General features: G+C 42.0%; 1 protein-coding gene across 6 annotated transcripts in view; it reads left to right on the top strand.

The window, feature by feature from the left end:
- The window catches only part of TGFBR3 (transforming growth factor beta receptor 3), a 194,706-nt gene that overhangs the window by 122,533 nt on the left and 58,867 nt on the right, over positions 1–13,306 (top strand). Inside the window, exon 1 of one of the 6 annotated variants that reach the window (XM_077905404.1) lies at positions 7,635–7,850. The exons of the other annotated variants lie outside the window; for them this stretch is intronic. Coding sequence (XP_077761530.1) covers positions 7,650–7,850 — 201 coding nt within the window. The 5' untranslated portion in view covers positions 7,635–7,649. Of the gene's footprint in view, positions 1–7,634; positions 7,851–13,306 lie in introns of those variants that run through there. 6 annotated transcript variants of the gene reach the window in all.

Here is a 13,306-nt window from a genome sequence, read left to right as displayed (position 1 = left end):
AAAGGTATTTGTGATAGTAATTGTAATGGCTTTTATCATAAATTCTTATGCACATTTAACCCTTAGAATGCTGAGCTGTATTGTCCAATACTGAAGGCACTAGTTATGGGCAAGCTATTTAAATTTAAATTAACCAAAATAACAAATATGTTGGGGTGCCTGGGTGGCTCAGTTGGTTAGGCATCTGACTCTTCATTTCAGCTCAGCTCATGATCTCCGGTTCCTGGGATCAAGGCCCGCATCCAACTCTGCACTCAGCACGAGTCTGCCAAAGATTTTCTTCTTCTCTGTGCCTCCCTCCCCATGCTTGTGTGTACACACGCGCTCTCTCTCTCTCTCTCTCTCGTAAATAATGACATTTTTTTAAAAGATTTTATTTACTTATTCATGAGAGATACACACAGAGAGAGAGAGAGAAGCAGGCTCCATGCAGGGAGCCCAACACGGGACTCAATCCCGGGACTCCAGGATCATGTCCTCGGCCAAAGAAGGCACTAAACTGCTGAGCCACCAGGCTGCCCAATGAAATTTAAACACACACACACACACACACACACACACACACACACACACACAAATATAGTTCCTTTGGCATACTAGCCACACTGCAGATATTCAGTAGTTGTCTGAGGCTACCACCCTGGGCAGGTTATGAGAGAGGGTATGAGCAAGGGCTTTGCCCACCCTCCTTTGAATGCAAGTAGTAACTCAAAGCAAATTATTTTATTTCTCTGAACCTGATTTTCCTCATTTATAATATAGGAAAATTAACAGTCCTGCATCACAGGGTTGTTATCTTGATTAAATGAGACTACATGTAACATGTTTAGTACAGTGCCTGATCCTATTCATAGACGTTACCCTCCTATTGTTATGACTATTTATTATCAGAGTAGAGAACACTTGGGAAGGATGTTGAATTTATATTTCTAATTATAAATGTCTGGCTTGGCCTGATGGAGATTGAAAGGAGTTCCTATTTCTCTGGGCTACAGGTTCAGATGTAAAGTGGAGGCCACACATATCATAGTTGTACTGGTCACTGTTGAGATTCTGCATGAACCTACCACTCCATGAGTTTTAATAGATAGTATCTTAGTTCTAATCATTATTTATTTGCTTTAGTTTTGTTTGAGATATATGAGAATTGTTTCTGGAGCATCAGTTTAAAATGTACTAACAATGACACAAGGAGATGGCTTTAGTAAACAATTTGACATCACCCCTATTTGGAATTAATGCCATGGAAGGAAATTGCAGATCAAACAATGAACTTAAAATTATCAACACAGGGGAGACAGCATTGGGGGAAGCCAAGGATTTAAATTTGGGGACCCTTGAACTCTGCTGAAAGCCCCAGCAGGATTTCTTTAGGGAGAATGGTTTTCTCCTATCTGCACATTTCTTCAAGGTGGAACATCTGTTGTTTCTAGAGGTTCTCAGGTCAATGGATGAGTGATGCAAGCTCTCTCACAAGCTAGGTAAGTCTCTCTAGGAGAAAGAGTGTGTGAAGTGAAGAAGGCAAGGCAAGTTCTTCCCTTGCTCTGTGTAGCTGGAAAGGGATTTCAGGGTCTGCTTATCCTCTGGACAGCTGTTGCAGCAGAGGGATCTGCTGCTAGATGGAAAACCAGTGGTGAATTCTGTTTATCCATTTATAGTAGTTAAGAGTTAAAGTTTGGAGATAAGATAATTACATTATTTTATAAACACTTCAGAAGGCCCATGGAATTTTCAGAAGCTGAGGCTTAGCCATCTCCATCACTGTCTTCTTCCAAGTTATCAAGCAAGTGCAAGGTTGCAGAGGATGGGGGGAGGGGGAAGAACGGCGCAGGGGGGGGGGGGTGGAGAGAAAGAAGATGAATATCTCCAGCAGACTTCCCACTGAGCACAGAGCCCAACACAGGGCTCAGTCTCACAACCCTGAGATCACAACCTGAGCCAAAATCAAGAGTTGGACGCTCAACTACCCAGGGACCCTAACAGGCAGTCTCTTGATTCTTAGTATAAGATGTATATATAAGCATTACTGTCTTAGAACTGTCTTTACTTCCCAGGTAGAGTTACAATACTAAATGACTTTGGGTTTTTTTTGTTTGTTTGTTTGTTTTTGTTTTTGTTCTTGTTTTTTTTTAAGTAGGGTGGTGAGAAAACTTGAAGCAATGATATCTTCTCCTCTGTTCAGGATGACCTTTTAATTTAACTTGACACATCTGCATTATTATAGCTACCCAGATTTAAAAAGAGAGCCTTTCATAATTAGTTAACAGGGACTAGTCACCCATGGGAGTGACTAAAGACATTATACTTTAATAGTGTCTGATATATGTATCTGGCCTTTTCTGTCAAATCATTCTAGTCCTTCTTATGATTTCACAGTATAAGCAAGAAGGAACAGGTCAGGCAGGGAGAGAGTGGGATTGAGTTTCATCTGTGAGTGCCGTTCCTTTATCTGGTTGTTTTGGAAATGAGAGTGGAGTGAGGAGTGATTGTTTCATTGTCAAGTAGTGAGTCTTTGAGTATGAGTCTCTCACACACACACATACATCCTTGTGTGCATGAATGACGGAGTTGTCACAGCTGTATAGATTTTCTTTTGTAGGGTATATGGATGGCCCAGAGGATATTGAGTCGTTAGAGTTGTCCCTCAATGCAATTAGAAATAGGAATAACCCTAGTCTCTCAGTCTGTCATGTTGAAATTACAAAGAAAAATCTCTTAGGAGGACCACAAAAACTCATTCTTATTTATGCAGTTATTTCCACACTGAAGAAAAAGCATAGCGCAACTGGGCAATAAATGTCTGAACTGTCAACTTGAGTTTGCTTAAAAAGAAAAAGAGATTGGACAATGCTAGATTGTCTTTAGAAATATGCTACAAAAAAAAAAAAAGAAATATGCTACAATTTGAATAGACATTTCAGTAAAGAAAAAACACGAGCGGCCAAAAGCACATGAAAAGATGTTCAATTTCATTAGTCATTAGGTAAATGCAAATTTAAAACCACAACAAGATTCTACTTCATACCCACTAGGATGACTCTAATAAAAAAGGCAAATAATAACAAGTGTTGTTGAGGTTGTAGGGAAACTGGAACCCTCATGAATGGCTGGCAGGATGTAAAATGGTGCTTTAGAAGACAATTGGCAAAACATATGTCTACTGAAAAACTTGCCCACAAATGTTCATAGCAGCATTATTCTTAACAACCAAAAAGTGGAAACATCCAAATATCCATCAACTGATAGGTGGGTTAAAAAATGTATATTTATGCAGTGGAATATTATTTGGCCACTAAGAGGAATGAAGTATTGATACATAGCACAACATGGATGAACCTTGAAAACATTATAAGTGAAAGAAGCTAGACACAAAAGGCTACATGTTGTATGATTCCATTTGTTTCCAGAACAGGCAAATCCCTAGAGACAGAAGTACGTCAGTGATTACCAAGGCTGGTGGGACATGAGAATGAGGGATGACTACTAATGGCATAGTGTTTCTTTTGGGAATGGCAAAAATGTTCTGGAATTAGATAGTGATGACTGGACTACAACTGTGATTATACTAAAAACACTGAATTGTACATATTAAAAGTCTGGATGTTATAATAGGTGAATTATATCTCAATTAAGTTAGAAAAAAATTTGCTTCAGCACTCTTTTTAAAGATTAAGGTGTAAAAATCAGTGGGACTGGATTTAAAAATGTATCTTTTTACTTTATCCCATGTATCTGATTTCGTTTGGTTTTAATCTTGTTTTATTGTATTTTGAAACTGAGTGCATCCTCCTGCAAGGTCTACAGACACAGCCTTGGGACAAGCAGAAACTCTCAAGACGAGACATGAAATGTCTAATCCAGAGGCCTTGGCCAGCCTTTTAATGTCAGGCTTAGTTGTTTTACGTGCTTATAGGGAAGAAAGGCATCTCAGATGAGGAAAGTCAGAAAACAAGCAGCAACTTCTTCCAATTTCACTCGTTCTTAGGATTACTGTGCTGCAATTTATGTTTTCCAGACATTTACATTAAAAAGAAAGAAATGTATGTATACGTGTGTATGTTTGAGTAGAGGTATGGAGTGGGAGAAGATATTAGTTTCTAAGGTAAGATTTCCAGAGTTAACAGATTTATAGGATGCCCACTAAATTTAAAATTCAAATAAACAACAAATAGTTCTTTTTAGTATGCCCAATACACTATTTGGGGCATACTTATACTAAAAAATTATTCATTGTTTATCTGAAACTCAAATTTATTTATTTATTTTTAAGATTTTATTTATTCATGAGAGAGAGAGAGAGAAAGAGAGAGAGAGAGAGAGGGGCAAAGATACAGGCAGAGGGAGAAGCAGGCTCCATGTGGGAAGCCCGATGTGGGACTCGATCCTGGGTCTCCAGGATCACACCCTGGGCTGAAGGCAGGCGCTAAACCGCTGAGCCACCCAGGGATCCCTGAAACTCAGATTTAACTATCTGTTTTGTATTTTATGAGGCAACCCTGCTCAGAGGTAACTCAGGTTTTTGTTTCTGCTGAACACCCTGGCCTGCGTATCAGGAGGTCTGAGTACTACGCAGTAGTACTGCCACTAACTAGATCTGTGGCATTGGACAAAATCACTTCACTCCTAGGGTCTCAGTGTTCTTATCTCTGAAGTAAGGAGGTGGTACTAGCCAGTCTCTAAAAGTCCTCCTGGCTTTCAGACTCTATGATGCTTTGATAATACGGCTGCTAGATATTATATCCCAATTTAATTGGAAACAGAAAATGGTAATCTGAACACTGCCTCTTCAGCAAATCCAAGTAAATATCAGGGCAGGGCAGCTGAAAAAAAACGAGAGAAACCAAACACTATGCTATTGGCTTTGGAATAAAAACAAATCAAAATTTAATCCTAATGAAAAATGTAAATTAATACCAGGAATACGCTTACCATTTAAAATCTAGTTTTGTATTTCTGAGAGGAGGGGGAGGGGTGGGTGAAGAAGCTGGTGTTGCCAAAATCTGGTTTATTCCTTTTCCTTAAACTTGGGGGGAAAAAGATCTAAATATTTTGGGCCTCTGCCACCAAACCACAGGCAGTTCTCTGGTCTGCACTGCAGTTTGGATGACTGACAAGGCTCAGTGAAAAACAAGTGCTATTTGTTTTCCTGTGCCCAGTATTTAACTGGAAATCAGAAGGCGAAATTTCCAATCAGTTGTTAAATAGCCCCAGATGTGTGCTTAGCTCTGCTCTAGGAAGGGACATGCACAGCCTATACCACGGCACATGTCCATGCATTCCTTTTCATGACTCCAAGTGATGTGTAACCGAGAGTTATATCCAAAAATGCCCTTCAAATAACTCAGACATTCAAGTTTGGTTGTGGAGGAGGGAACTTTAAAAAAAGTTACTGTATCCTCCACTACGTCGCATTTAAAAATCTGGAAATGATTTTTTTCCTTTTCTAAATTCCTCCTTTCCCTTGTTTGGCAGTTTTCCCCACGTTTAGAAAAACATGAGATTAGCATACCTGGGAGCCTTGTTCATTCATCCAACACTCGGTTTGTAGTGCCTGCAGGATGTTGGGAACTGGGGCTACGTATGGAGGGTTCCAGAGAGAAATGGAGTGGACCGCCTACCCTAGAGGAGCTGCCTGCTAGAGATGGTGAAGAGATTGGGAATTGCAGTTCAGTGTAAGAAGAACCGTGGTCGGATCCTGAAAATTGGGGAAGATGAGAATCATCTTCCAAACGCAATGAAGGCAGCTCCCTCTGTGAAGCTAACTGAGGTGCAGCACGGGTCAGGGTTGCAGACACGAGCGCAGCTTTTTGCTCAACTGGAATTGCTGCTCCTATATCGTAGGAGCGTATATAGACTAGGGATTTAGATACACCATTTTGGATTTTCCAATGAGGCTTTCCCCAGATAAATTCTCTCTCAAAGGCAGATTAAATAACTCAACATTTCAAGATTGGTTCTTCTTCTTTCTAAAAAAACGTCTCTTGTGGAATGAGTCACTGTGCCCTGTGGGATATTCCAAGTGGTTGTGTACCATGCATTTTTGTTCCAGAGACTGCTTATCTGTTGGTTTTGTGGCTTGTCTATAAGAGCCCTAATTGTAAGGGGCCTGATCCTCTCATGAACTAGGGTCAGTCAACTACCATATTTCCTAGGAACGCGTTTCTGGTCCATTTGTGGTAAGAGAGCTCTTCCTAAATGTCACTGTGGCAATTAGAGCATTGGAAAGAGTCCAGTTTCAGCTGGTAATCCTGGTTCAGAAAGAGTTTCTTGGAAGACTTCCTAGGATTTATCTTACTTGCTGGGTTCAGGCTTGTGAATGTTGCCAGCAAGTGGCCCCTTGGCCTTACGAGGTCTGCCTGGGTGTAGTCTTCCTTCTGATCAAGACATCCTGTCCTGGAGGGTTCACGCAAGCGTAGACTTTTCCTGGCTCTGCTGGACTTGCTGTGTCATGTCTGTGTGCAGGCCTGGGGCCCATCTCTGTGAAGGCTTTGGTTTCATTCAACAAATTGAGGTTAAATAAACTCGATTTCACTGAGGGGGGAAGGCTGGTTTCTTCGTGTAGAGTTCCATTACATGCTGTAGGGCGTTAGAGTCTGAGGCTCATCTGGCAATCTGATGGATCTGCCCTTCCCAAGCTTTGGGCAATTATATCAAACGGTACATCGCTGGTGCCCTTGGTTAATGTGGTAAGCAGCCTCCAAGGGGCTGTTTGGTAGAAAAAGTGAGTGTTTTGTTAAGGGAGGTTGCAGAGTATTTTTTCATGTAGTAGGAGGGAGAGAAACTTGTCTCCTGGGAGATTGTGGTGAGGCTGTCTAGAAAGCTCGTGGCTGGGCCTTGGTCCTCTCAGGCCCTGGGCTAGCATTCTGCACAGATGGCCTGCCCTCCTCATCTCTGACGGGGACTGTGTGACGGCCTGACTCCTTCCCGGGCACAGAGTCCTTGGGTTTACTTGAGGCAGCCCAATTCTGGCACTTCAGACGGCCTTCATCCAACCCCTGGCTTAGAAGCTGATTTCTGCAGGAGAAGAAAGGGCCTCTTTGGCCTTCCTTTTTCCTTTGCCCAAGGTAGAATGTGTATCCCGAGAACGGTTTTTTTTTTGCTGTTGGTTTTTGCCCCTGGTGGTGACGCTGTATCCTCACATGGCCTCTGAATGCCATTGGGCCAGGGAGTCCTCTTCACTCTGCTTCTGGCTTGTCCCATTGGGGGTGCTGAATGACAAGGCTGTGATCCTAGGACACAGAGTATACCTAGAACTCAGGGGCTTATCCATCTGCCTCCTCTGCTAAAGGCCCACAAAAGGCCATTTGATCTCTAGCCCTTCCATGTTTATCACAGAGAGCCTGTTCTGGGCATTGTATAGTTTCTGGCTGATATAGGCTGCTGGGTAATGTTCAGAGCTACTGTTTGGAGCCAACACTGCAGTGGTTATTATCTCCAGTGTTCTATTGCTAGGAGGCTAAGGTGGGGCTCTGTCTACCCAGCTCTACTGATTTCTTGAGAGTAGCTGACTACTCCATGGTAGTGCAGTAGAAATAGCTCTCCAATGGGCAAGAAAGTCTGTGGTTCTGTTGTCAGCTTTGCTTTCTATCAGCTGTGTGGCTTGGGCAGATCCTGTAGCTTCTCTGACCATTAATTTCCTTGTCTATAAAATGGAACTTAGATTATCCATCTTGATAAAGAGGAACTCTGTAAAGGGAATTCTGAGAACCTCTTTGGAGCCAAGCACTTGTAAAGTTCCATTTGTGCCCTTGAACCTGGGTTGCCAGATTGGATGTAACTTAAAAGAATCTTCCCTGGTGAGGGATTTCCCAGAAGCACATTTGGAGAGCAAAAACAGATTGAGGATCCTGGTAATAGTAATAATGTCAACGTTTTATTTTTTTCTGGAAAAATGCCCCCCTCCTTTTTTTTAGAGAGAGAGAGAAAGAGCACATAAGGGGAAGAGGGGGCAGAGGGAAAGGGAGGATCTTAAGCAGGCTTGGCTTGATCTCACAACCCTGAGTTGGTCAAGAGACGCTCAACTGACAAAGCACCCAGGTGCCGCTGAAAAATGCCCTTTAGATGGCAAGTGCACTTTAAATTTTGGGTCATGCTCATCCTAAAATCCTGAGAGATGGATGAAAAAGGGTAAATTTAGGAGTCTGGAGAGCTCATTTTATAAGACCATCGAGGGTCCCTGTGTGGCCTCAGGTTCTACTTTGGAAAAGTCTACATTATACAGCAGTCATGCTTCATTAATTTGTTAACCTGGGTAGACTGAGTCTGTCTTTCAGGTGGAGTAACATATTTTGCTCCTCTTTGTATATTCACATATACTATCATTTTTGTAACATTACCATGGGAGATAAGAGTATTGCTTTTTGTAGTGGCTCACGTTCAAGTTTGTGCATGTTTATATTCAGAGGGGCAGCGTCTCAGAGCTTTCTTCTTGGACATGTGTAAACATGTTGGGTGTTAAGAACAGAGGCCAGCTTCAATCCTTTAGTTCTTTATGTTTCAGCAAAAATTAAAATTAAAAGCAGAGGGTGACCATCATGAATGTTTTGAGAAAAAGTGTTGAGTGTTTTAATCATTTTAGTAGAAGAAAGTAATCTGGTTGTAGATACAAAATAAAAAACACCCAAGAATTTTTAAATGGTTGCGTGGATTTGTGTTTCTTGAGTATACCATTGGCAGATACCATAATCACATGGCTCATGAATATGTAGCATTACAAATTATGACTGTAGGTTAGTGGGCATGGAAATTATTTCTTTAAAACAAACTTAAAAAAACATTGAGTCATGATATATGGTTAATAGAAAACATGTTTCAGATCACATTTCATATCACGTGGCTTTGGAGGAAATAGGCAAGCACAGCCCTCCCAGGAATTGGGTAGGGAGAGCATGTGATTTTCCTCTTTCAGAATATAGGGTTTAGTCCTCATTTGGGAGGTAAATATTTCAGTACTGTTCCAGTATTTTATGTAAGTTTGTTTTTACTGGACTTTGTGCACGGAATACACCAGAGCATAACCTCAGTGCCTTTCTGTGTGGGGACTGTTATGAGTTCTAGGACGCATCTGCATAGATCCTAATTACATATAAACCTAAATTCTAGAGAAATTCCTATTTTACTGTATCTATGTCCTTTTTTCCTCTAGAATGGAACTAGTAAATACTTGACACAGCAGGTGTTTTGGAAATACTGTTGAATTTTTCTTTGCTTTATTTGTTTTTCTTATTTTGCTCTATTTTCCCAAGCATGCAACTCCAAAAAGAGATTTGTGTGCACAGGAGTCAAGGAAAAGGAGTAGTAATCGTAAAAGCTGGGGGCAGGGCAGGACAAAAGACAGAGAGGAGATGGTCTTGATTGTCCGTGCTGCACTTTCACCAATGCCAAAGTCATGTGAATGTGTGAAGCTGGGTGTGAGAGCAGAGCAGAGCAGGGCAGCCAGCCCCAAGGAGCTAATACAACCTGAGTAGCAGGCACTCACCCAACCAGTAACTCAAGCTCCAAATGGACCACAGCTGAGATATAGGGTTTGTTTGTGTGTGATTCCTGGAATAGATTTTCCTTGGGGATGTCAGCAGGCTTTTCTTTATCTTTGGGTAGCTGTGGCTCCTCTGATTTCACAAGGCCCATTTCTTTCTTTTTAGATGTGCAAGATGATGACTCCATCCATGACTTGGTCTTACCCTCTCCCTCTTGGCTTTTTTTTTTTCTTCTTTCTTTTTTTCTACCAGCACAGAGGAGAGGATTCTTGCTTGATCTGTACACAATCCTGTTCATGCTTAACAAAGATTATTTGGAATTTAAGTAATATTTGTATCTACAGCCTAGAGCAGTGATCTTCAAATATGTATTGGAATCATGGGAGTGGTGGGAGGAAGGTTATAATGCAATTTCCTGTAGCCTACATTCCTACTCACCCTGGAATCTTCAGGATGATTTTACTGGCCTAAGGATCACACTTTGTGAAGCATTGAGATTGAGGTGGCTTCTTGACATTGATTTATGTTCTGAGACCAGATCAAGAAGCAGAGGGATAGGTGGATATTATGAGTGTTTCCTTAGAGTCATATTGGAGGAGATTCTAGAGCAGTGCTGACCAATAGAAATAAAATGTAAACCACAGAGGCAATTAAAAAATCCTCCATTAGTGCATTTTAAAAGGTAAAAGAAATAAGTGAAACTGATTGTAATGGCATATGTAATTTAACCCAGTATAACCAAATAATATCATTTAACATGTAATCAATAAAAAAATTGTTGAGATTTCTTTGCTTTCTTCTTGTGCTATATGACACAGTACAAAGTCCGGTATGTATTTTACATTTACAACACAAGTCAGTTTACCTAGCAGTATTTCAAGTGTTCAATGGTGGCATGTGGCTAGTGGCTACTATACTTGACAGCTATAGACAAGTACAGCCTGCCCTGAGCCGCTGGCAGACACATGATTGATCATCATGTTGACTCCTCCTCCTTTCTCCACTACTTCTGTATATGAATGCCCTCAGAATCCTTCTCCATTACAGAAATTTAGGCAGGTAGTACCAAACGGTTGGACCTCAAGATCCATTCATTCATTCAACAAACACTTTTTGAGTATCTTTGCTGTGTACAACACTATTTTAGGTGCACAGAATACCCTCATGAACAGGCCAAACGAAGATCCCGGCCTCTGAAGAAGCTTACGTTCTGGTGGGAGGAGATAGGCAATAAGTATAATAAATAAGTAAATTATATGATAGTTTGGTAGGTGACTGTTCAATCTAAGAGCAATGAGAACATGGAAAGCAGGTTGTTGGGGGGGGATCAGAATTGTTAGAGTGGGGCTGCTGGAAGGTTGGATTGTAATTTTAAATAGGCCCCATGAGAAGGTAACATGTGAGTGGCCTTAGAGGAGGGTGAGGACAAACTTCAGATGAGACTTCTTTATCAGGACCATTCATCTGGGAGCATTCATTATGAGGTGAGGGCAGTGAAGCAGGAGGAAGGGCCCAGGACGAGGGGAGTCCTTAGGGTATAGCACCACCCTCTGCAAAGTTTCTCTCTCCCCCCTCACTGAAGACCAAACCAACTTGGGGGAGGCCCAGAGGGATACTGTGATGCAACCACCAGGCCTCTGAGTCAGCTGGTGTGCTGAGTTAAGTGCTAAAACAGAAAACCTCTGTTCCAGGAAAATGGTGACTGCACCCATCAGCCAGGATTTGTTCACTTCACTTGGGCTTGGGAGATAAATCTTGAGGCTTCCGTGGATCTGCTTAGGACTTTAAGAGTTAAAGCTCAAATGCAGGTGTGGAAACAAAAGAGCTGGTTGCCTCTTTGGCTTTTTTCTTGCTCTTTTTGGACAAGGTTGTTGAATCTGATCCAGAAAAAATAATAAACTTGGCTCTCGTTGCCTCGCCGTAAGTTCTTGTAATAAAACTCCCAGCACTGGCAGATAGAGTAATGTTCTGCTCTTTAAAACAAAATCTGGTAGCATAACCAGAATCTAAAATACAAATGTCCTGCGTGGTTGAAGTAGGGAAGAGCACTCAGGAGAGGAGGCGGCCCAGTGTGCATCTCGGCTGCCCAGGGCTTGTTAGCAATAAAGTGCTTCACGTTTGCCCCTTCAGCAGACGCTTGCTAAGGATCAGGATTCTTGTAGCTCAGCCCTCCATTCATTCCCACAGGAAGATGTTTGTCATGTCAGAGGACTGGGTTTTAATTAGCAAGCAGGAGGAAAGTTCACTGAATTTTGGGGGGAAGACATGGAGCTACTGAATGATTTAATAATTGGTTTTTAGCTGGAGTTATTGGGTGAAGAAGCAAATCATGGGGTTTCAAGGTTGGCTAAAAGATCATTTCCTGGGCAATGAGGGAAGTAAGGAGTTGGGGTGACAGGAATAGAGAAATTATAGCATATCCTTTCCTGTAAGTAACAGAGTTGAGTTCTAATCAGCAGGCAATTAGCAAGTCCCTGCTTGGTGCCAAGCTGTGTGCCAAGCCCGGGAAATTTGAAATGAACAAGGCACTTTCTTGGCCCTCAAGGTGTTGTTCTTTTGCCAGTTTTGCTGGTAAATGGTCACAGTACATGGGAGAGAGCGGCTAGACCAGAGGTGTGACAACTTGAGGAAAGGAAGGGAGTCTGCGAAGCTTGGGAAGAGCAGTGCAGGTGGGGAGTAGGATGTAAAAAGACTGGGGAGCCCGAAGCAGCAGGATGAGTGATTCCATATGGTGGGAACCTGGGGGTGTGATACGAAGTGGGGCCGGCAGAGGCCCTCTCTGGTCATATGCCATCTTAGATGCTTAGATACTGTCCTGCATCATCATGTGTTGACTTTTTTAAGAATGATCTCTCAGGTGCCAGGGTGGAGGAGGGAGACAGGATTAGCAGGTCAGAAGATATAGGAGGTGACTGTAATGGTTGAGATACAGGTTGATCTTAGGGCCAAAAGTGCGGTGGTAGGATGGCAAGGTGGAGAATGTGGGATAGAATCAATAGCTTTAGAAAGTTTCTGCCATTTTATCCAAATATAAAATCCTTGTTCTTAACATTTTTAAAAACAATTCCATATTCCTTCATGTCGTCATTTTCTTTGTAATTGTGATTGTAACTCCTCCTTGTATGAGAAAAGGTATTTGTTTTTTGTTATTCTCCTTACATCTGTGTTCTTCCACAGACCTTAACCCAAGCCAGACTCTAATAAGGGGACCATACCATGAAGATGAGACTGGGGGGTAGGGCCCTGACTGTTAGAGTGATGACAGTGATAGAGCTTGTCTTTATTTCAGCAGGACTCTGGACAGGTTCTAGCATGATGCCCTTTGAGATAAGATGAGGGCGGTTCTATGGGGTTACTTTGTAGTGGCTGAACAACCCGGGACCCCAGCAAGTGCTGTTTAGCATACTTGGGTTAGCCCTGGGGTGTACCTGCAAGTCCACAGACCTTAGCCTGGTCTTATTCCACTGCTCAGGGATTCAGATGAACGTGTAGAAGACACACATAGGAAATACAGCGATGTTGACAGCTAACAGAATAAAGATGTGTTTGTGTTCTCCACAAACTTCAAATATGGGTCTAAGGAATAAATATAAGACTTTGTATTTGTATGAAAGAGGTACTGGTATAAGGGAAGGATGTAAAAAGCCTCACCCTGATAAAATAAAGACCTGGGTATTTAGGTGCCACCATCTCCACCGCCCTGCTCTGAGCTGCCACTTGTTCTCCCTGGGTTTATCACAGAAGTTTACTCCTGCTCTTGTCTCCCTTCAGTCTAGACTGGCCATAGCAACCAGAGTAATTCTGTTAAAGCACTTGTTAGATGTTTTCAT

This window comes from Canis aureus, chromosome 8 (assembly GCF_053574225.1).
Source record: "Canis aureus isolate CA01 chromosome 8, VMU_Caureus_v.1.0, whole genome shotgun sequence".
NCBI classification, from domain to species: domain Eukaryota; kingdom Metazoa; phylum Chordata; class Mammalia; order Carnivora; family Canidae; genus Canis; species Canis aureus.
Note: the sequence above shows the minus strand (reverse complement) of the source record. Positions and strands in the feature narration are given on the sequence as shown.